This window comes from Paramisgurnus dabryanus, chromosome 1, assembly GCF_030506205.2.
Source record: "Paramisgurnus dabryanus chromosome 1, PD_genome_1.1, whole genome shotgun sequence".
NCBI classification, from domain to species: Eukaryota; Metazoa; Chordata; class Actinopteri; order Cypriniformes; family Cobitidae; genus Paramisgurnus; species Paramisgurnus dabryanus.
In genome coordinates, this window is record NC_133337.1 from 54536680 (window position 1) to 54560419 (window position 23740).

General features: G+C 39.3%; 1 protein-coding gene across 3 annotated transcripts in view; it reads right to left on the reverse strand.

Moving 5' to 3' along the window:
• Nucleotides 1-23740, reverse strand: part of afap1 (actin filament associated protein 1) — a 77136-nt gene that overhangs the window by 21864 nt on the left and 31532 nt on the right. For all 3 annotated transcript variants that reach the window (XM_065242356.2, XM_065242355.2, XM_065242357.2), the window contains exons 3-6: nucleotides 23653-23735; nucleotides 4793-4901; nucleotides 4439-4650; nucleotides 3976-4155 (exon numbers count right to left, since the gene is read on the reverse strand). In XM_065242356.2, coding sequence (XP_065098428.1) covers nucleotides 3976-4155; nucleotides 4439-4650; nucleotides 4793-4901; nucleotides 23653-23735 — 584 coding nt within the window. The remainder of the gene's footprint in view (nucleotides 1-3975; nucleotides 4156-4438; nucleotides 4651-4792; nucleotides 4902-23652; nucleotides 23736-23740) is intronic.

The following is a 23740-nucleotide window of genomic DNA, read 5'->3' on the forward strand; positions in this document are numbered from 1 at the left end:
AAAATGCCATATCTTACCATTCTAGCCCATGGCAAAGAGAGTCAAAAAACAAAATGAACGAAGGGAAGATGATCAGAAGCTACAGGAAGAGAAGCAGTTGAACAAAAAATAAAAAGAAGACATTCAACTTCTGAGGGGAAACAACAGTATAGATATAGAAAAAAGTAAATAATGAAAAACAGCAGACCACCATTTTCCATAAACATAATTAGCAAATAATCACAGGATGAAGCATCGACCTCTGGGCATCTCTATTGTTTCTAGGTTTTCACTGCCCAAAATTTCACTGCCCTTGATAATGACTTCCTCATGAAACTGCTTTTTCCAGGGACCCACTTTTAAGTGCACAATGCAAGAAAAGTTATGATTGAAGCCTCAACAACAGAGCAAAAGTGAGCAAAATATATACAGAGTAAAATAAAAAGACACATCTAAACACACTCCCCAACATTTTCAACTAAAAATATTGTAGCAGGTCAAAAATTTTAGTGGAACACAGCATTTACTAGGTTATTTATCATCCAGAATCCAGTGGGAATGTGAGCCTTCGACTTCAAAACTAATACAGGAAACAGCTTGGACATGGCAGTCCCTGTACACCCTGGATTTGTTGGGAACCCAACGTGTGTATGTGTGTGCGTGAATGAAACAGAATACAACGAAGCACTTCGGGCTAGGGTGGTTTCTGTTTATCCCAAGCCAAAGTCAATTACTCCTGCATGTTTTTAGTACACACGAGACAATTCCAAACAGCACATAGCTCTGCCCTTTCCTAAACAGCAATTACGGCTGTTGTTGCTTTCCAGTATTTCCACTGTCTGAAATCCACATCCGTTCAGAGGTGTTGTGCAGCTAGCTGTACGTGCCTTTCTGTCCACGGTTCGATAAACAGAAGACTAGTGACCTCATGAAAACATGTAATAGAATCAGAAAATTGCGACACCTATTTCTGATGCTGGTTGTCTTTATAATCCAGAAGGGGTGCAACTCTGTTTAGAAACAGAGCTTAATGGACAGCAATGAGGTAACTGCCATTTCCATCAGTTAGGCATTGCCTGCAGATGGTCTTCAAACCTTTGATGAAGTTTAAGTTGCTTTATACCATGGGGCTGTTGAATACTTCATTCTGATTGGTTGAGGGATATTCCATGGGTGTGCAATTTTTTATATATTTGCACACCCGACCAGTCAAATGTCTTAAAGCTGCAGTGTGTAACTTTTAGGAGGATCTTAAAACAGAAATACAATATAATATAACTATATTTTCAGTGGTGTGTTAAAGACCTTACATAATAGAGCCCGACCGATAAAGGATTTTGAAGGCCGATACCAATACAAATGTTTTGTTGGTTTTAAAATCCGATATATTGGCCGATTTTTTTTTTCAGAAACGCGCAACAAAACATTAACAGATTTCCCTAACATTAGTTATTTGTAGTTATTTATGAGTTTTAACTAAACTAATATGATATTTCCTAGGTAATTCCGCTTCACTCTCGGCTTATTTAACAGCAGCAAAACTGGTCATGTTAGTCACAAATTTTGTCATGCTTATTTGAGTTTAGAGAACTGATTGGGATGTTCTTTTAATTGTTATTCAAGCAATGTATGTCTCGTGACCAACTCACCATGAACTCACTTAACCGTTGTTCTCTCTGCCCGACTCTGGCTGAATCAGCAGGTTGCGGGATGTGTGACGCGTTATACACGAGTGTTGCCAAAAGAGAGGTTGTAGAGCGCCCTCTGGTGGACAAACTATACAACGGCAACACTCATGACATGGTTGAAGGCTGTTTCGCCCATTTTTTTTATATTCATTTATCGGCCATTATAAATGCCGATATCGATAGTTTGGAAATGTCTAATATCGGGCGATAATATCGGCCTGCCGTTATATCGGTCGGGCTCTGTTACATAATGATCTGTTATGTTTTTATTACCTTAGAATGAGCCGTTTTTATTTACATACACTGCAGGTCGCCATACATGGAAGTCGCCATTTTATGCTGCCATGTTTCTACGGAAGCCCTTAATGGACAAACTTCTCTATGGGGCATGTTTTGTCAGACGACAACATGTTTGTCCTGTGGCAACTACCGTAGCTTCTCTATGTGTTTCGAAAGGAAGAGGTGATTGGTGGACTGAGCCGTTGGGTTGCAATATCACCACTAGATGCGCTATAATCTACACACTGCACCTTTTAAGATAACCACCAGAGCAATGTCTTAGCAATGTCTGTGGTAACCATTAAATAAGTGGAATAATTGACCCCGGTACTTTGAATGACTTGAAAATAATGCACACCCACGGTATAATGGGGCATTACCACCTTGGGTGTGCATTATTTGTGAATAACTTAACGGCCTGTCGTCAATTATTCCTTAAACTTAAATACTCATCACCATGAGGGCTTAATGCTATGAACTTTTCTCCGTGTTTGTGAAAACCAAATGTGGAGGAAACAGCTATAAATAAGCATGAAGCAGACTTTCAGAGTAACAGGTTATCATGGAGTTCAATCTTCAGAGCTATTAAGAGGCTAGGGATGTCACGAGAACCGATACTTCGGTACCAAGTCGATACCAACATTTTTTTAAACATGATGGTACCTGCTTTCTCTGGTACCGGAGGTACCGAGGCTGCAATACTCTTCCGGGACTGATGGAGGCAGCATATATGCGCGTGTGTATTTGACGCTCCACAAGAGTTAAAGAAGAGGAAGAACGCCTCTTACGAGCACACCGGAATCTCTCTAAAGTAGTTTGTCGCTATCAAACATAGAATTTGGCAAAGCTCTTGAAAGACAGACACCCCGATCTCTTTAAAGAATTCGAGGTAAGTTTTAATTCACATTAACATTATATACAAACTGTAAAAATACTGAAACCCAGACCCTATATTATGTTTGTTTGAGGCAGCTGGCATTTATGCCGTGTAACCAGCTAACTTTATGCTAGATGTTAATGTTTTGTGTAAGTCAGTTATTTGTTAATGACGCTGCATTTGCAACTTTATAAACTATCTATAAATGGGCGACCATGCATCGCCATTTAGTCATCCTGTCAGCAAAATGTAGCCTAATGTCACTGGATGAAGTATTAAAATGTTAAGGGTTTTAATAACTATTTTCATCCTGCAACAATGTGAGTGATATTAAACTAATGCTTGCATTCAGGGTATGTGTATGTGCGTGTGTTTATAAGTGCACCTTAGCACCTGTAGCTTTAGCTGATTTATTAGTCATTGTCAGACAGTATGTTAAATAAATAAAATGTATTTCTTATTCTCTCTCACAGTATCAGCCAGAGGAGGATGTACATCAAGAGAGTCAGGAGAAAAGTCAACAAACATTAACACAGACAACCTAAACAGAAGCTCTTAAAAGTTTTCTATAATGTTGAAATGTTTTAATAAAAAAAATAATATTTAAGTATAATTGTTCTTTGTTTACATACTGTGGAACTGACTTAGGTACCGAGTACCGTGTACTTTTTGTGGTATTGGTACCGACTACTAGATTTTTGGTACCGTGACATCCCTATAAGAGGCCCTGACAGAAAAAATACTTTGAACTTCAGACCAAGAAACACAGGATGACATGAGACACCCAAATGGAGGCTGGATGAACTGTAGTTGGACATCAAATTTAGAAATATCTAAATATAGTGGTACCGAGAGCATTGCTACTCTCTAAATGTAATATCTTGTTTTAAGTTTTTTTATTGGTTAACCAATTAGTTACCAGACATTATTAATATTGTGAAAGTATGCTTTTTTGGTTTGAACTACAAAACACATGTCATGTCCATTCCAATGGATGCCAGGTCTGAAGAGGTTAAAATGTGTTTAAAGGAAAAGGTTGACACATCCTCACTTAAAAGACCAACTTATGCTGTTCTGCTGACTATCATAGCTTTTAAATAGAAAAAAACACTGCTTTTATTTCTACCACTGCCTCAGTTTCGCTCTGCTTACTTTAAGCCACTCTTCGGCCTGTTCTTTGCTCTGGACGGCCAGCACCAGCGCATCAGCGCCTTGATGGACAATCTTCAGTTCATGCTTCTTCTTCTTGCCATCTTTGGGAATGTGTGTGATACTGCATCCAGACAAAAGGAGCTCCATCTGTGGAGTCTGGTCTTTCGAGGACTTATAGCACTGAGAGAAAGAGAGTGACACAAGAAAAGATAAAGCTAAAGTTTGTAGTTTCAGCACTTACTTGGACCACCAAACAAATTGGTAAAAAAACAAACATTTCCTGAACACTCTCATAGCCATTAAGCTTTTTGTGGAAACAATGCAATACACAGATAGTAACACAGAAAAACTAATTTAACGTTTAAAAAAATACATTTAATTTTTGTTTACATGCAGTGAGAGCACCGATTTAAAAACGAAGCACTCTGTGTGTTTATATATGTGTGTATGTGTGTGTGCTCACCAACAGTTTGTTGTCCTTTATGACACAGAGCAGTTTGGTCCACTGTCCAAAGCGTTTCTTTCGCAAAAGGAAGGCACAGATTCGTGCATCCTTCACCAAGTGCATTGAGGCCTCCTCTGATGGCCACTGGTGGCGCATCTTCTGTCCCTTCCCATCCTCCTCTTCCTCATCATATGACTCGTATGAGCTGCTCATCGCATCCGAGTCATAATCTAAGAAGTGTAAATGCTAAAATGCTTAAATGTTCTGCTTTTCATGGGCAACACATTAAGCTGTGCCATTACTATAGTTGAAAAACGCCTTCCACGCCTTTATATGTTTAAAAGAATGTTAAAAATGTGTGTTTGTCCTTACTTGATGTGATGTACTCTGGGGCTTTCCCAGGGCCCAGAGGTACGGCTTCCTCATAATAACCTTCTGGAAGAGAGGAGCTAGGCAAGGGAGGAGGACCATTGTCTGGAGGCTTTAAGGAGAGAGAGAGAGAGAGAGAGAGAGAGAGAGGTCAACTTAAACAAATAAGTTTCTGGATTAGAGTTCTCATTCTCTGTTTCTCTTACAAATGTGAGGACAAAAAATATTTGCCTCAACAGATTTTGTGAACGTTTGCAGTCGGAAAAACTTCAAAGGCTAGCAATATCATAACAACTTTGCTATCATCCATTTTATCTGAACTCTATCTTGGACCTCAGCTGTGGAGGTCTGAGAGAAATGTGGAAGCAAACAAAGCACAACACAGTTGGACCAACACAACCAAAAAAGACCTACAGCATCAACAAAAGACAATAGGAAAAAAAGAGACTTAAAAACAGACATTTTCAAATCAAAACAGTAAACTAGATGGATACTGAACTACAAATCCTTTTCCTTATTTTCATCTGGAGACAGCCCATTAGTAAGTGTGGGCACTTTCCCTAATGCAAGTCACTTGTTTAAACAATAACAACTGCAAATAAAGTGAAAAAGTTTAACACTATCAGTACCAGGCATAACTTGCGCGCTGTAGTGAGCTGCCTGTGTACTAGGAAGCATTATAAGACATTAAAGGCTGTGAGCTAGATAGATACTAATGCCGGGAACACACCAAAATATTTTTTATATCTTATAAGATTTTCAAAATGTGATAGACCACAAACATGAGGAAAAAAATCCTACATTTAAAAGTTTTGCTCCTATAGTGTGTGGTGTGCCATGATGTGTCAAAAAAAGTACACCACACCCAAACAGATTTTCAACCAGAGTCTCGACTGTGAACACAGGAAATCTCGCAAAATCTAGCGAGACTTCATAAAAAGCATGAAGGACGATATGCAGGAAGAAATTTCAATGATAGTGTTTGGTATGATTTTTACAGAAAATTCAAGGAAATAAAAGAAAAGGGTTTGGGTGGAGACAGCGAGAACTTGGTCTGTACAAATTCACTTTGTGCAGCGCCATGACTGTTTCCGTCTTCCATCATCTCGGTTTCTGATTGAATATTGTTAGTTTCACGTAATAATCTCAAGAGCGTGCTCGTGTTTGTCCTCGGGGTTCCCCACACACATCAGGATTTCTGATTGCATATATTACACATGTTTAATATTTACAGTTCGCGATCGGGGCGGCTACGACGTTCTTCCGATCAGGTTTAGACACTCTTAACACACTTCACACCAAGGGATAATCTGATAAAATAATCTGTAGAACCATCAAGATAATCGGGACATAGCTAGGATTGTCGGAAGGGGGGATATCGGCCCAAAATCAGCCCGATTATCTTTTGGTGTGTACCAAACATAAAATGCCAACAACATGCATATTCTTTGTGCATGAAGCAATTGAGGAGCTCGGATGCAAAAGCTGCTACACGTCAGCTATGTGAAAAATTAGAAAAGGATATTAACCAGAGGCTCTTGGCATGTATTATACATTTATTAAATACTTATACTAAATCTTGCAGAAATACCGGTCTGTTGGCAAAATTGAGAGTGATAAAATGCTAGTTTACAAGAAAACATGTCATATGTACTTTTTGGAGGGTTTTGCATCTGAGCTCTTCAATTTTATAATGCACTGTGATGAGAAATCCATCTAGTATGTTAGATCTCTCCATTCAAGAAAAACATCTCAATGGCCACATCAAATCTATATGGACCCTTTAAACTTTGTTAGTAACAATTACTAGTTTTCTAGTTTAAAATTCTGTTTTACTTGGAAATACGTCACAATACTGAAGTTGGTTCAGTATACTTACACAATTTGTATTACGCAGAGTTTCTATCTACAGTACGTACCGCGTTTCATTGAGTGCGTTTACATGCACAGTCTTATGCCGATTATGTTCAATAAACTGATAACGTGTGGGGTCATGTAAACGGGTAAAACGGGTTTCCTTTATCGGGGAAAGCCCATAAACGGCGGAAGCAAAAACCGATCGGCACAGGTACTTTTTTGCTCATTACGCCGATTTCGCGTGGCATGTAAACACCTTAACCCGCTTTCTCACGGTTTTGCCATGTGCGCAAGTCCCCGCGTATGAAAGATGAACGTCACACGCGGAAGTAAGCGCAAACTAACGCATAAAAGTCTCCGCTGGACTACAGCAGTTGGCAGAGAAACTGTGAAAATAGAAGCTCATGTTACATTTACAGGTTCTGAAGACCTGAGAAGAGATACAACTGTACAGCTTAAGACAGATATGCCGTTGGCTTTTTGATCGACTACTATGTACTATGGGCGGTGACGTCACTGCCTGCGAGAATACTGATAATTCCCCGGGCCCTATTTTAACGATCTAAGCGCATTGTCTAAAGCGCACAGCGCAACGTCTAAATGGGCGTGTCCGAATCCACTTTTGCAAATTTAACGACGGGAAAAATGTTTTTTGCGCCGAGCGCATGGTCGAAAAGGGTAGGTCCTATTGTAATGTGAGTATTTTGGGCGTAACGTGCAGTAAACCAATGAGAGTCACAGCTCTCATCCCCTTTAAAAGCCAGTTGCTCTGGCGCTATGTCTAATCCCTATTTAGATGACGAACTTTGTAAACTGAAAAACTAAGCGGAGGAAGAAGATCCCCAGTTTAAGATTAATGTTAAATAATTATGTTGTTTTTCGCTTGTATTGTAATTGTTATTTTTTTATTAAAACCTTTAAAACCCGTTTTCTTTTAGTCATGGAAGTAAAAAGCAGGCTTGTAATTGCTTTAAATGTATGGCTATCCAATATCATCAAAAATTAATTTACAAGTATGTAAGATAAGGTTTGTACTCTAAAAATACTTTATTTGTAACAAACAGGAGATAAAGAATTTACAAACGGCTCTCCTCACGTTTCAGCACTTTGGACAGCGGTTTTTTTTGCAAAGAGTTTTTTTAAGCATTACTTTAAAATGTTTCTCATCTCACCATATCCACAGGTACAGAGTAATCATATACAATAAATCCGTGAGGTAGCATTAAAAAAAAACATTTAAAAACAGACGCATTTGTTCAAAGCAAAGCATTTATTTACTTACCAGGCTGCAGGTGAAGCAGCTCTTTGCGCCTTCTAACGTCTCATAATTAGTCCTCATTTATGTCCAAGAGACTCAATAATAATCTTTTACATTCAATCCTTTCATCTTTCATATTTAAAAGCATTTTTGTGCTGCTGCGCATTCATGTACTTTGTGATAAGCAAACCCGCGTTGTCCTCCCGTGTATAGGCGCATTTTACTAATGCGCTCTTTAAATAACATAAAACACATTGCGCCATTGACTTTAGACTTTAGACCAGGTTTTTGTTGGTCAATGGCATAATCTATTTTAGTTGCCTCAAAATAGCAACGCGCCAACAATGCGCCTGAACACACCTCGTTTTCAGACCAGAACGCCCATGGGCGCAAATGCAGTTGCTATTTAAACAACGCGGCGCTAAACGTGAAAATAAGGGTGGAAACTAGCGAAAGACACTTGCGTCGCGCATTGCGCTGCATTGCGCCGGGTGTAAGATAGAGCCCTCCAAGTCCCATGTAAACGCAGTTGTCTGCATAGCCGGTTTATTGATTTGCATGTAAACGCATGAAAACAGTTTTCTATAATAAGCAGATTTTTGATAGTTATCAGCTTATTCTGTGCATGTAAACGCACTCAGTAAATAATGCGTTATTCAATTATAAGGTTCTGTTTTAAATGAGGTTTCTGCCCTTTATAAGGCTGCTTTCTATGTAGACAGCTCTTTATGTCTAGGAACAGAACTTGCATGTGAGCCTTTAATTTAATTGTCTATGCCCTTATGTGACTTTATCCATACAAACACAAACACACCTGCTCATAGTTAAACTCCTGCTGTCTATAGTCAATGAGCACGCTATAGATTGCTTGTTATAGTGTTTGGAGCTGTTTAAAAAGAGAGAGAAAAGAAAGATTGTGTGTATATGTGCACGTGTGTTACAGTGTGGTTAAGCCCGTGTGATTTGGGCCTTGGTTGGGCCTCATTGGCAACACATGTGACAGCATGGAGTTGTCATGACAACAAGGGCCCTCCAGAGCCTCCCTTATTTCACAGGCTGCATGCAAACAATTATGGCTGATGACAAACTCATATAAACAGTTTTTTTTATCCACGGAAAGTGTGTATTTATTGCTTTCTCTTTCATTTTTGTTCACAGAAAGTCATGTTATTTTCCAGTTCCACAAGTACAAGGAGACCAAAGCAGTTTAAGGAGACCAGCGATCACAGTTGCCACCAGGTTTTTTATGATGGTAACCTTCATGTGATACAATGAACATGTGAATTAACTATTTGTAAATAGTACACAGCACATAGTACACACACAAGCAGCAGGAAAGCTGCTAATGGCAATAGAGTGAAACGTCCAGGCAGTAAAAATGCAATAATTTTTCTGCATATTTAAAATATTTTAAACAATAATGTATAAAACTTCCTAAACAGGTTTTAACAAGAATGTAAATTAATAAATTTACCCTTATGCTTTACCAAATCTCCATGACTTTTATTTTTTTTAACATGGTTGTAACATATCATGGGTTATGACTTTTAAAATGATTTTTTTTTCAATATTTTCATTTTTGGGTGAACCATCTCAATGAAATGCTTTGGTAGAAGCTATAAACCATTGTTATTTTTATTCAAATCAAAGCTTGTTATGTAGAAATGTGACACAGTGTTGCTTCTAGTAAAATAGTAGTAAAAACACAATTTGATTTTAGGCTGTCTTAAGTACACTCTAAAAACAAACGGTGCTATATAGCACAAAAAGTGGTTCTTTGCTCGTAATCATAGAAGAACCATTTTTAGTGCCATATAGCACCGGTGAAGCACCAGTGAAGCATCTGTCTAGAACCATATAGTGCTATGTAGAACCATATGTGGTGCTATAGTGGTGCTATATGGCCCCTATATGGTGCTACACAGGTGCTACACAGGTGATTCACCGGTGCTATAAAATGAAGTTTTGTTACAGTTTTGGTGCTATATAGCACCGTTTGTTTTTTCAGAGTGTAGAGTGTGCTAATATACCAAATTGAATAAAAACTGAATCTTTCGAGTTGGATGGACTTTAGTCCCTAGGTGGTTTAACTCAGAAATAAGTAATACAGTAAGTTGCCTAATTATTTTTAAGTTAGCTTAACTGATTTTTTGTAGTAAAGTGTAAGTAAACAAAGGTTAAAAAAACCTAAAAATGTCCTGAAACTGGCCTTACTTAACTTTTAAGTTTCCTCAACCTCCAATGTTTCACAGTGTATTTTTGTCCTTATCAACAAATAACTCAAACTGTGATGCTTTTTAATGCAAAACCAACAACTGATGTGCTCTCTCTACACTCTCCATGCCAAATATTCCCCCGGTAAAAAAAATGAAACCCCTCATTCCCTATATTTCCCTCTATATTTAAAACTCATGCAGTGGAATCACACCAAAAGCTATGCCCATTTCTCCAGAGATTCTGGGACACACTTGCACTGGAAACATATGGAAACTGGCACGGTTGGAAAAGGATGTAAACTGTGCACAATCGAAAATGTAACATAGTATGCCAAAAGTCTGAAAGCCAAACAATGCTTAAAATTCACAAATCCGGCCCGTTAATCTAATATGTGTGGTGCAGACTGTTGCCCAGAAAGGGATTTTTCAGCATAGCTTAAATTTGCAGTTTTCTCTCCAAAGTATTAGTAACAAAACAAAAACATTAAATCAACTGTGTGCTGGGCTGAACATTGTGTTTAGTCTGTTTTCTGTTGTTTTATTTAAAGCTGTAGTTACAGTAGAAACTGTAAGTTTTTGACAGAAGACTCATTGTATTGTAATACACTATGAAATATAAACTATGGTACATGCATATCTTGGAGAGGTTGGAGAGATTACTAAATACAGTATGGCAAATCAATGGGCAAAGACTAGTTTTTCTTTCATGGTCATCATTTACAGTCTAACATTTCCTCCAAAACAGAAGCGTTATTTATCGGTTACGTCCTACCATCAATAATTTCCTATCAAACCATGTTAAACAAAGAAGAAGGCTGTGTTACTGCTTGTTATGGTTTGGGTTCATCAGGGCATCTGAGCCCGTAGGGAGAACAAAACTGCATTTAGAAAATGCAGTGTGAAGAGTATTGCTGAAGCAACGATCCGAACCAGAACAGCTCAAGCATTTTAAGGCACAGTTCCACCTCTGATCTTAGCTGAAGGAGGTATATTCATGCAGCATTAACTCTATCAACATGTTCAACATGGGTAATATTGCGTGTGTGTGGTTTTATACAAAACACATACAAGAGAAAATAGGGTCTGTGAATGTCAAACTTTATTCACACACTCTCTCAGACCATTTCACCTCACAATATACTGCAAATGCTTGTATATTGTGATTGTGCAGTCTGTAATAAAGTGAGTGTTAACAGATGCACATACATCTGGATTTATTGTATTAGGATTGTTCTGGTACAGGGTAGGTAGCCTGAAAAAAACACTTATTTATGCGATTCCTTCAATCATTCAATCTCTACATTTCCTCTTTTGGCTACATTGATTGCAGTTTTTTCATACACTCACTTGAACACTATTCATGCACAACAACTCGATTCCCCCTCACACACACATACTGTATAGTAGAGAGAATAGAAAACATATCCTCCAACCCATACAACATTATCATTTACATTTTGTCATTTAGCAGACGCTTTTGTCCAAAGCGACTTACAAGTGAGGTAAACAATAGAAGCAATTATGGCAACACAAGAACAGCAATACATAAGTGCACTGGAAATAGTCTCATCAAGTCCAACACAATATACATAGCCAAGGGTATGTTAGTAATTATTATTTTTTTATATATATATATATATATATAGATAAAGAGGAAGGTAAATAGAGAAAGAGATAAAGAGAAGGGTAACTAAAGAAAGATAGTAAATCTGTAATTAGAAAGTGAGGTAATGGTGGAAGAGATGGGTTTTTAGCCGAGTCTTAAAGACAGCTACAGTGTCAGCAGATCGTGTCACGACCGGCAGATCATTCCACAGTTGTGGAACAGTTCCTGAGAAGGTACGCGCTAGTGTTTTCTTCCCTTTTTGAGATGGTACCACAAGCCGTCGCTCGGTGGCAGAGCGCAGTGATCGAGAGGGTACATAAGGCTCTATAAGCAAGTGAAGGTAGGGGGGTGCTGACCCAGTGGTGGTTTTAAAGGCCAGGAGCAGAGCCTTAAATTTGATGCGAGCTGCTTTAGGAAGCCAGTGTAACTTGACAAAGAGAGGAGTGACGTGCGCCCTCTTTGGCTCATTGAAGACCACTCTTGCCGCTGCATTCTGAATCATCTGTAGGGGTTTGGTCATGCAGGCTGGAAGTCCTGCCAGTAGCGCATTGCAGTAGTCCAGCCTGGACAGGACAAGAGCTTGGACCAGGACCTGCGTAGCATGCTCATCTAGGAAAGATCTAATTTTCCTAATATTGTAGAGGATGAATCTACAAGAGCGAGCGCTGCTGGCAACATGCTCCGTGAAGCTAAGCCGATCATCAATGACCACTCCCAGGTTTTTGGCCGTCCTGGAAGGCGTGATGGTCGAGGAACCTAGCTGAATGGAAAAGTTGTCGAGGCATGCCGAGATGCGGGCAGAAACTGTGGGATCATCAGGGTGGAACGACAAGTGGAGTTGAGTGTCGTCTGCATAGCAGTGGTAGGAAAGCCATGTTTTCGAATGACAGAGCCCAGGGATGTCATGTATATCGAAAAGAGCAGCGGTCCAAGCACAGAGCCTTGAGGCACCCCGGTATCAAGACGTTGGGGTTTAGAGACGTCACCTCTCCAGGATACCCGAAATGACCTATCTGAGAGGTACGACTTGAACCATAGAAGTGCTGTGTCAGAGACACCCATAGACATGAGGGTAGCCAGGAAGATGTGGTGATTGACCATGTCAAAAGCTGCAGATAGCTCCAGTAAGATCAGCACAGATGATTTGGAGGCTGCCCTTGCCTGCCTTAGGGCCTCAATGACTGAGAGCAGCGCAGTCTCAGTGGAGTGACCACTTTTGAATCCAGACTGATTGCTATCCAGGAGGTTATTTTGTGTGAAGAAAGTGGAGAGCTGGTTGAACACAATGCGTTCAAGAGTCTTGGAAATGAAGAAATAGCAGGATTGAGTGTGGGTTTCTTCAGCAGCGGGTTATCCGAGCCTCTTTAAATGCTATTATCATTAGTTACATACCTCAAATACGACCCATAAGAGTGTTTACTAAATTATCGTGGCTCTATTAGTAACAGGAGATGCCACCGAAATCTTTCCATTAATGCACTGTGGAATTTAATCTGCTTCATGATTGGAAATTCCCTACAGCTCAACTGGTAGAGCATCGGAATATCAGTGCAAAGATTATAAGTTTGATCCACACACATACTAATTAAATGCATGCATTTAGACTCACACATTCAAACTGTCTGCCAAATATAAAAACCTACATTTTGAATTGTTAAAATTGAATGTTGAGAAATTGCGAGTAAGGGATCATCTAAAAATTTCACACATTATGTTATAACAAAAAAGCATTTTGATTGGTAGCGAAACGTCAAGCCTCATTTTATGAAACAACAATATTGTTTTTTAGGCTGCCTTGAGGGGCGCTTAATTAGGGCTGGGACGGTTGTAATTACCTCACAAATGTTGAAAAATTTAAAGTACAATCTCACCCAGTGAGCTGTCTTCAGGTTCATGTTAACGCAAACAGCCAGCAGACACAGAGTTAATGCGCTAATTTGCAAGGTAAGGAAACTGATATCAGTGATGACCCGCTGGCTTGGGGGTGGAACAATGAGAAAAAGATATTGGCCGTTTCTCAATCCGAAGACTGTAGCCTCCGGAGGTCGCATTTGCAAGCTGCATACATCATCAAGACTTATAACATTAACAATTATAAAGTTGACTATTATTCTTTGTTAATCATACATTGTTGTAATAGGCTTATGACTTGCAAATGTCTGAAAATAATAAACCAGGCTTGATGACATATACAGCAGCGACCTCCGGACGCTGCAGCCTTCAGAGTGAGAAACATCTGTTCTCTCTTGGTCACGAAAAAGTATCAATCTGCGCTACCACCACACCATCAGAACGCGTTTTCAGTGCAGCTTGAAACATTATAACCCCAAAAAGGTTTCTCACTTGTTGTTTCATGAGTGGAGGTGCTACAATAAACACGCAGATATGCGCCGATCCCCTGGGTGCTCCGGGGCTCGGCTCAAGCAGCCTCCGAAATTTCCAGGCACATACGCACAGTTGCTTCACGTGACCGCGCCGCTTTCCTCCTCTTCAAAGCACTTGGCCGCTTCAGAGCGTCTTTCGTTGCTAAGTAACCTAAGCATTGCTTGACGCTGTGACGAACATGTGCGGACGGAGAAAGAATTTGACGCCTATAAACCTGCACGTTTGTTAAGAACTGTATATGTGACCCGTCACGGAAACCAGGGGCACAAGTCGGCAGCACAAGTTTCAAGAAAATGAGAATCAAAGTTTTTTTTTCCAAAATTTGTGATTTTCGTTTTATTGCAGAATCTGTTAGTTGAGATCACGAAGAAGCCTCTCCATGTTTGAGATAGCAGTTTATGTATATTTAAAAGGGTAAATTTTGCGGTTGAAATAGGCTTGTTTTTCCAGAGATTCTAGCGTGCAGCGGGGGGCGTCATTGTCTGTGTGTATATTTACATACTGTATAAGCTTGTGTTTTTGCCTCCGCCCCCACAGGGAACAGCGTGACTACTGAATAAGGATAGTTCGCCCAAAACTGAAAATAATGTCATTAATGACTTACCCGTATGTCGTTCTAAACTCGGAAGACCTCCGTTCATCTTCGGAACACAGTTTAAGATGTTTTAACTTTAGATTTAGTCTGAGAGCTTTCTGTTTCCTCCATTGAAAATCTATGTACGGTTTCCATGTCCAGAAAGGTAATAAAACATCATCAAAGTAGTCCATGTGACATCAGTGGGTCAGTGAGATTGTGGTGAAGCATCGACAATACAGTTTGGTCCAAAAATAGCAAGAATTACGACTTTATTCAACATTGTCTTCTCTTCCGGCTCGAGCGTGAAGTCACGTGACTTGTAGTGACGCGCTGCCCTGTTCCTCAGACATGTTTGCTTAGTTTTATTTATTTTTTTTCAAACTTATAGCGTGCGTCTCCCCAGACTGTAAATGAAGCTCGGGCGCACAAAACAAAAGAAAGATAAAAGAAGCTGGGGCGGAACAAATAACAGTCAGCTGCGTCCCACGTCAGCCGCGTCACTGACTTTATGGGGCGCCGCAGTCGGATGACGTCAAAGTACCGCGAGAGCTCTTCAAGAAATCTTACGGAGTAGTTTAATTTCGACTCGCTCTCGCGGTACTTTGACGTCTTGCAGCGCAGCATGAAGTCAAACTCATAAGTTACACAGAGACCCTATTTTAAATACAAAATTTGAAGGCAAGTTCATGTGTTTAACGGAACTCTAATACCGGACTGTAATCTGATATACCCTTACATGTTACGATGTAAATAGTCCTCAAATTTTATATTATATTGTATTACCAGAAGTTCATGCGAAAATCTGATGTACTAATAGACTATATATTTCACGGATTATACGCATTTGTGGACAAAAATCATTGGATGATTCACACATTTGAAACAGACTGGATTCGACTTGTGATCCCCACAAAGGTAAAAGTCCTGTTGTTCATTCGGACTTCTGTAATAAAATACTACATATGATGCTAGAACATCTGTAGCCTATCTCAAAACGACTTTACAGGGGGTATGTCTTAGCTAAATGAGATGTAAATGAGCCCTATTGTCTCTCCAGCCAGGGAAAAGGGAAAGTGTTAACTTTTTTCTTTCTCAAATTTCTCAGCATTCTCCTTCTTGAATGTGTTACATTCAAATGGCCACAACTTCTCCAAATCTTATCAGATTTCCATGTGTTACACATCGTTAGAAAGCTTAGAAACTGCACTTTCAGAATCTATGAATAACTCAAAATGCCCCAGATCCGACTTGTGTCCCTACTTTCCGTGACTGGTCACATATCTGATCATCGTTTATATTTCAAAATATATGTATGCATTATGTATAAGACCTATATGCATCAATGTGCACCTGCGCATACGCGCATGCCCCCCCCCCCCCACACAATCAATCTATAACCACCGCTGTGAATTTGTCCATTATCACCGCGGTGGTAAAAAACTGCCACCGTCACAGCCCTACGCTTAATTTTAAAAAGTAAATAATAAGCTGCTCGCACAAACAATCTATGGGGTTGTTGTTTTTTTCTGGAGAATGACAGGCTCACACTATAGACGTACTACTTCTTTTAGATACAGTAGATGAGCTTAATTCTTTTAAACTAACCTTACAAAAGCTTTTAGAAACTTTTTTGACACTTTACATTATGTACAGTACATAATGTAAAGTGTCAAAAAAGTTTCTAAAAGCTTTTGTAAGGTTAGTTTAAAAGAATTTATAATGAAGACACAAGTGGCATCTCAAATGGCTCTAAAACATTGGCACCTCGTGACTGCTCATTCGAGGGGCGCTAATTCAATATATGTGTTCGTATTGTTATGTGTGTTGCTTGTATTTTCAAAATATGGGTTTGTTGCATCATGTGAACCATGTGCATCACGTGTTTTGTCAAAATAAGTTCCTGCTGCACACACGAGAAACCGTTTATGATAAAAGAGACGCTAATGTTCACAAAATACAAGCAAGACACTCACTTAACTCACTTAACTCTGATTACGCATGAGAATATGGAAAACACAAGAGGTTTTTTTTATCATAAACACTTTAGACGCGTCTGCAGCAGGCACTTATTTTGACAAGACACGTGATGCATGTAGGATCACTCAACACGCAGTACACATATTTTGAAATTACGAACCACACACATGATGTGCTACATACATGTTGTGACAAACTTTGCCTCGAACGCCCTCGAAAAAAGAAGTCACCGGCCGCCACTGCTCTAAATATTGTCAAATTTATTTTACATCTAGGGATTAATTTGTCCCAAACCATTGAAAAATGTGTACACATATTGGTTGGTTGGTTGTTTGGATGGATGGTTTTTTTAGAGTAACAAATGGTTTTCCATGTTTTTTCAACAATCCATTCTTTCCTGACTAGTACTTTGCAGACATTTTCCAGCAGTTCCCCAAAAAACAGCTGAACAACTGACAGCTCATTTTCCTGAATCACCGTCTATATAAACTGTCACTTACTATAACCTATAAAAGATGTTCACATAAGCATATGTATTGCTGTCTCCATGGCAACAAACAAAATGCATTGTTCTGCATGGCTCATAATTCATTTTCCTCCTTTTGTCCATGACACAATAAGAGATTAGGTCACTGCATTCCAGACTGCGGTTAACCCTCTTTAAAAGGGAGGGGGTGGGGGTACAGTTGAGCCCTTTTGCTTTCGCACAACTTGATTTTAGGAAATTAATCACCACCATGGGCCTGGAGACTGAAAATAAATATTGATCCAAAAATTATCTTACTTTGCTAGACTCATGTCATAAAGAGTAACTTGTCCCTTAATCTTAATTCAAGTATATTAGATTAAAAAATAAGGCACATAGATAAAGCTGAAACAAGATTTAAAGGCTATCTACTGTAGGGTGGCAGTGTTTAAAACAGGGAAAGTTCCTCAGTTCCGTTTAAACAGACTACACTCTCAGTTTAGTTTTACAAAGAGCAGACGGACAATGCATTTGTGTATGTGTTCATTAATTTGATCTTGTGTGTTTGTGTGTTAGGGTGCAGATTTTGAGGCTGATGGGGAGGAGCAGAGGCCAACATCAACACAGATGGAAGTCATCACGGTCCCAATGGAGTCTGCTATGGCTTCTACATATTCTCTTACACACACTCCCTCTTTCTCTTCAGCTTCGAATGTAAGTCACTGACTGGGACAAACCAGAAACATGTTCCTTCCAACTGTTTATTGATACGTGATAGTATTATCTTTACTGTGCCTGTTAAGTACACTAAAAACATTCAAAAAAGAGCTCACACAACCCCACAAAACACGTCTGAAGGCTTTTCCAAACAAACAATAAAGTATAGCATTACACTGATTCACTGGGTGGACGCGATAAACTAAGTTACTTATAGTGCATTATAGGTATATTTTATCAATGTTTGTTCTCTGGGAATCAAAATTACAAACTTTTAGTGGCAGAGAAGATTTGTCCTCAAGTTCATGTCTTATAATTACATCTAATATCACATGATTTTTGTCACAGAAACAGGCAAGAGCAAGGCAATTGCATCACATATTATAAAGGTAACGTTAAGGTTTCTGTTTGTTTATTGGTCTGACTAGTTGCTAAAAACTGAACTCTTAAATAAATACCTCGTTGAAAATAACAAATGTTTTGGTTTCCTAGATAATCTATGTACTGTTTATTTTGCTTGTTATATAAATAAACTACTTTAACCCTGGAGAACCAACGGGTCAAATTTGGACAATGTTAATTGGTGCTAAATAAAAGGGTTCTTCGGTTCTCCGGGGTTAAAAGGACTTTGTTGTTATTTATTCTTAGCGAAGTTTACCGGAAGTTACCACTTCTTTATGTTGTTACTGCTTAAACCATCTATAGAATGTACATTTAAACGAACATTTTAATTAGATTGCAATGTTTAGGGTGCATGTAAACTGTATTGTTGTAACTGTCAATAGTATTAAATTCAGTTGGAATTAACAAAATGTTGTGCATGTAAACATAACCAGTGTGTCTTTTCACCTACTGTTTACTCAGTTCTTTTGATTCATGCCTAATATGTAATATTTTTTTAAAATCTGAAAGTAAATGAATTCTGGACATACTAATCCATTCTTCACATTCTAAACAGAGAGCAAACTGTGTGCATATGTGTTTATATGGTCAAAACCTATTAAAGGAGCGGTGAATCAAATACTCGATTTTAACTTGATAATTTGTTATATAAGAGGTCATTATACTTAAATAAACATCCTGCAAGTTTCAGATCTGAAAACGTCCGTGCTACTGAAATATAACAGTTTTGGGCACCAAGCCAGTAGAACGGCCGAGTGAGGAATTCGGAGAAATATGATGTCAGAGTAGAATTGAAGCACCTCCCCAAACCCAAATAAAACGACCACTTTTGTAGCCCTGCCCACAGCTTTGCGTGATACACGTGTGGGTCAGGGGCAAAGCAAACCATGCAGTGTCTCAACAATCAGTAAACATGTCTTTAAAGATTGCCAAATGTAACCAAAATGACTTTAAATACATTTTTCCTGAGGGACTTTTATTTTGACGCGGTGATCTGTTATGAGTAACCATGGAAAACGGAGTCTTCGGTTGTAGAAGAACCATCTGGGAACAACACAGAAGCTGTATACCTTATTTTGGAGGCTCGAAACATAACATTATAAATGCCTGGTTAAAGTTTGTTTTTAAAGAAGTTACAGCTGTCATGGGGAGTGTTTGTTTACTTTGTGTACTGCAGATTCATTTGTAAAGAAGCCAAAAGTCGATGCTGGATTTGCAGAGAGACTGTGATTAAAAGCACCACTAATATTGGATCTGACAAAATGACACAGCAGCATAACAGACACTGGATAACCTTAACTCATAGGCTCGGAACATAACATTAGGAATGCGTGGTTAAAGTTTGTTTTTGAAGAAGTTACAGCTTGCGTGGGGAGTGTTTGTTTACTTTGTGTACCGCAGATTCATTCAAAGAAGCCAAAAGTAGATGTTGGATTTGCAGAGAGACTGTGACAAAAATGACACAGCAGTATACACAGTAAGTAAAAAATGTTTAACTTTATTTACCAGCCGCAATTTAGATTCTGATGCCCGCTTAATGTGTTTTATATTTTAGGCAAGTTTTGTTTGAAAGGTCCAATACTCAACAAAGCTTTTTTATCATATAACTGTGGTATGTAACATCACGTGTATGTAAGAGCAACCTCACAAGCACAATAGAAATATACAAAGTTATTGATAAGGACTTATCAGCCGCAGTTTAGATTCTGATGCGCTCTTACTCTGTTGTATACGGTAATTTAGTCACGTGGAGTTTAAAGTTTTGTTTCTACTTTACGATAGGTATTGTCATTTATGTGTATCATCTTTAGCACCCAGAATCCTTTGTGGCTCAAGCATATATGTGTTTGGCTGCTATTTTTACACATTTATGTTTTTAAAACATTTCCCCACTTGTAATGACGGGGAATGAAGCTGTCCAATCATAGCACTGGGCGTTTATGTCCAGGTCTTATAAGTAGACCCCAGACAACAGTATAAAACAATAAAATTGACAAAATAATGGCCCCTTTAAAGTCTCTGTTCAAGTCAATCTTGAAAATAGTTTCTCATTACACATTATAAATAGATTTTTAGGTGGGCCTAAAACGGTGGCTTAATGAGGCACTTGAGCCAAAGTCCATGGCCCGCCCCAACACAAACGCGAGCATCCATTCAGGTTGTAGCAGTATTGGAAAATTAAGACAGATGGCAGCTTTTCTGCAAGTGGGCGTGGTTTCAGCATCAACAGCGGACATGCCCCCACCACTTCAGAGCAGAGAATGCTGCCTATTTTTATATTATTTTATATACTGTTTTTTTTCATCATTCAAATTTGGGTGGGTGGTTAATAAGAACTTTTTCTGTGGTGTGACAAACTCATTCAACACATTTAATATCTAACTTTACCTGAATAAATTTTCTCATAGTTATAGTCACTATTTGTTGCAAAAAGTACTGTAACTTAGCTCTTAACAAGCTATGCATCTCAAGCAAGACAGAAATTCCTCCCCTGGGTTCATTGTAGATGCTTTACAGTTGTTCCACTGCCAAATGTTCAGAAAACCCAAAGCCGCAAGGTTCAATTCAACACAAACACACGCATCCACAAAAAATCTCCAGACATGATTCTTGCCCTTTTGTACTGTGGCGTCTGTTGTCCTGTCCATGGCCCTGTGTCACCACCCACATGCCTGGCTTGCCTCCTATTCTCATCTTCAATCCCTCTGGTTCTCTCACTCTGTGGTTTTGACCACTCCACTCGTAGGGGCCATAGAAGGATATAGTCAAACACACACACATTAAATGTGCAGGAATTGTTCTGGCAGAAATATGACAGGGAGTTTATAAAACTGGCTCACCGATGTAATACTAAATCACAGATTGAGAGAGAGAGAGAAAGAGAAAGAAAGAAAGATATGGAGAAGAGGGTGTGGTTGATGGAGAGCAGAAGTTTGAGAAACTAAACAACGTAATGGAAAATGGAAAATTATGCTCGAATTTTGTGCTCTACCTTTTGTAGAGATCAGACCTTATACTGCAAAAAATTATGTTTATATCTGCCATTCCCTTTTGGATCTCTACATTTTATCCCCCCCACCCACACCTCACCTTCCTGGAAATAGGAATAGCCACCCCCTCATACACACGCACTGGGGTTATGCACGGATGACTGAGGTGCGCAAGGATGTTTCTAATTTTACTGTGTGCTGTAAAGTGCTGAGTGTGTTGTGAAGAGTGTGAGTAGGGTGGACTGTGAAACAAGGTGTTGTGTGTGCGTGTGCATGTGTGTGTGTGTGTGTGTGTGTGTTTGAGAGAGTAACCAACCACGATTCATGAACACCTGCTGTTTATCACAAACATCTGCATCTGCCGTTGCCTTAAACCAAAGATGATTGTTACTTTAATTCGCACACATGTGTACACACACACAAAGTAATCTGTTTCATGTGTGACAGATGAGACCACATCAGGGTCGTGTGTCGACAATTATGAGGTCACGTGACAGAGAGCAAACTCGTGTGAACACTTCCTGCTGCTGTTTTACAGAGGATGTAAAAGACACACTGAACGCTTCACAAAAACAGGCCATCAAACCAGAATCCAGTGCTGGTTACACTTCAGAAAATATCCCTACCTAATTTATCACAACACTGTTTTTGTTTTGGGACTAAAAGGAATTTCTTAAACAATCTGTGAACAACCCTGAACTAACTGTTAAATAACACAAACTGCTTTTTGACAGTTAAGCTGTGTGCACACCGCCAGGGACTAGCAACGGCAGAGACGCTATCTCATTTATTTCAATGGAAGCTTGGCAACTTGGCGACACAAATGACAGTGACCGTTGGATGCAGGTAGTGGGTGTGTCCAACTACATGACAAAGCTGAGAAAAGTTAAACTTTATGCAAATGCAACACATCCTCACCCCATTTCGTCAATATTTGACGACACTTGACCATTCGTCATATGTTGACGTGAAGGGTATACCTTTCGCGTCATTTTTTGACGAACTGGGGACTTCAATACTATTACGTCCGTTGCATTCTCTTTCCTATTTTATTACCATTTGCGCGTCGGTTTAGGGTTAGATTACGCGAAATTAAACAGTGTACGCGAAATTAAACAGTGTACGCGAAATTAAACAGTTGTCACCTGGCGTTGGGGTTAGAAACAGTTGTCACCTGGCGTTGGGGTTAGAGTTAGGTTTGGGTAGGGATGTCATTATGTAAATCTAACCCTAAACCGACGCGCAAATGGTAATAAAATAGGAAAGAGAATGCAACGGACGTAATAGTATTGAAGTCCCCAGTTCGTCAAAAAATGACGCGAAAGGTATACCCTTCACGTCAACATATGACGAATGGTCAAGTGTCGTCAAATATTGACGAAATGGGGTGAGGATGGGTTGGCAAATGATGAGTGACTTTCAGGGAGATCACATCATCCATCTCTCGTCACTTACTGAGAGGACAGGTACTCATATGTTAATAACGGTACAGAATCGTTTAACGCTTGATGGAAGGCTTGTCTGAAGAGTGGCCAACAGCCAATTACAGTGGATGCAACACATGCTGCGGTGTTCCATAAACTTAATTAGCTGATTCTGCCTAGGTCATTTGCATAAGACGATCTGATTGGCTGATGCACGCGTTCAAAAACACGTTAAAAAGTTGAGAAATGTTCAACTTCTGCCGCGAGCAATGGCAGTGATGTGGCGCCAACGGATCCACATTTCAGTTCGGCAACGCATGACGTCACCCATTTAAAGTGAATGGGAAGCGTTAATGCTTACCCCCCATGTGAATGTACCGTAACTGTTACTAAGAAAAGCAGAATTAGGAACGCCTCCTTACGACCTCAACAAAAGAGACGGGCAGCACATAGCGACAATGTTGCATTAGTTATAGTTTGTTGTAACAGCAAAGGGATGTGACATCAGAATGCAAAATGTGCAAAAGTTTTAAAGGGTAAAAATAATTGCAATTAGTAAACTCGTGGTTATGATGTCCTTGACACAAAAATAAAAAATTACAATTTTTTTTACTTTAATGTCACTAAAAAGTATGAAAGTATGAAGTATGAAAGACCTACTCCACTGGCTGTACCAAAAGAAATTGCACAACTGAGCTGGTCATAATAACATTAAATGGATAGTATTGATAAACACAAAGGAAAGATATTTTGTAACCAAACCGGTCATGAGCCCCATTCACTTCCATAGTATTCTTTTTTTCTACTATGGAAGTGAATGGGGCTATTTTTTGGGTGAACTATCCCTTTAACTGAATCATAACTAGCTTGGACAGAACTGTCTGTTTGGTAAAGATAGAAGATGCGTATTTGGCAAATCTGTTCAGTGCTGCCAATAGCACAAAAAATCCCACACTGCACCTTTAAGATGACATAAGGCACATCTTACCATCCAGGGGTGAGGAATCTCTGGCAGGGGCATCTGAGGAGGGGCCGGGAGAGAGGTGTGTATCTCTGTCTTACATAAGGGCTCTGAG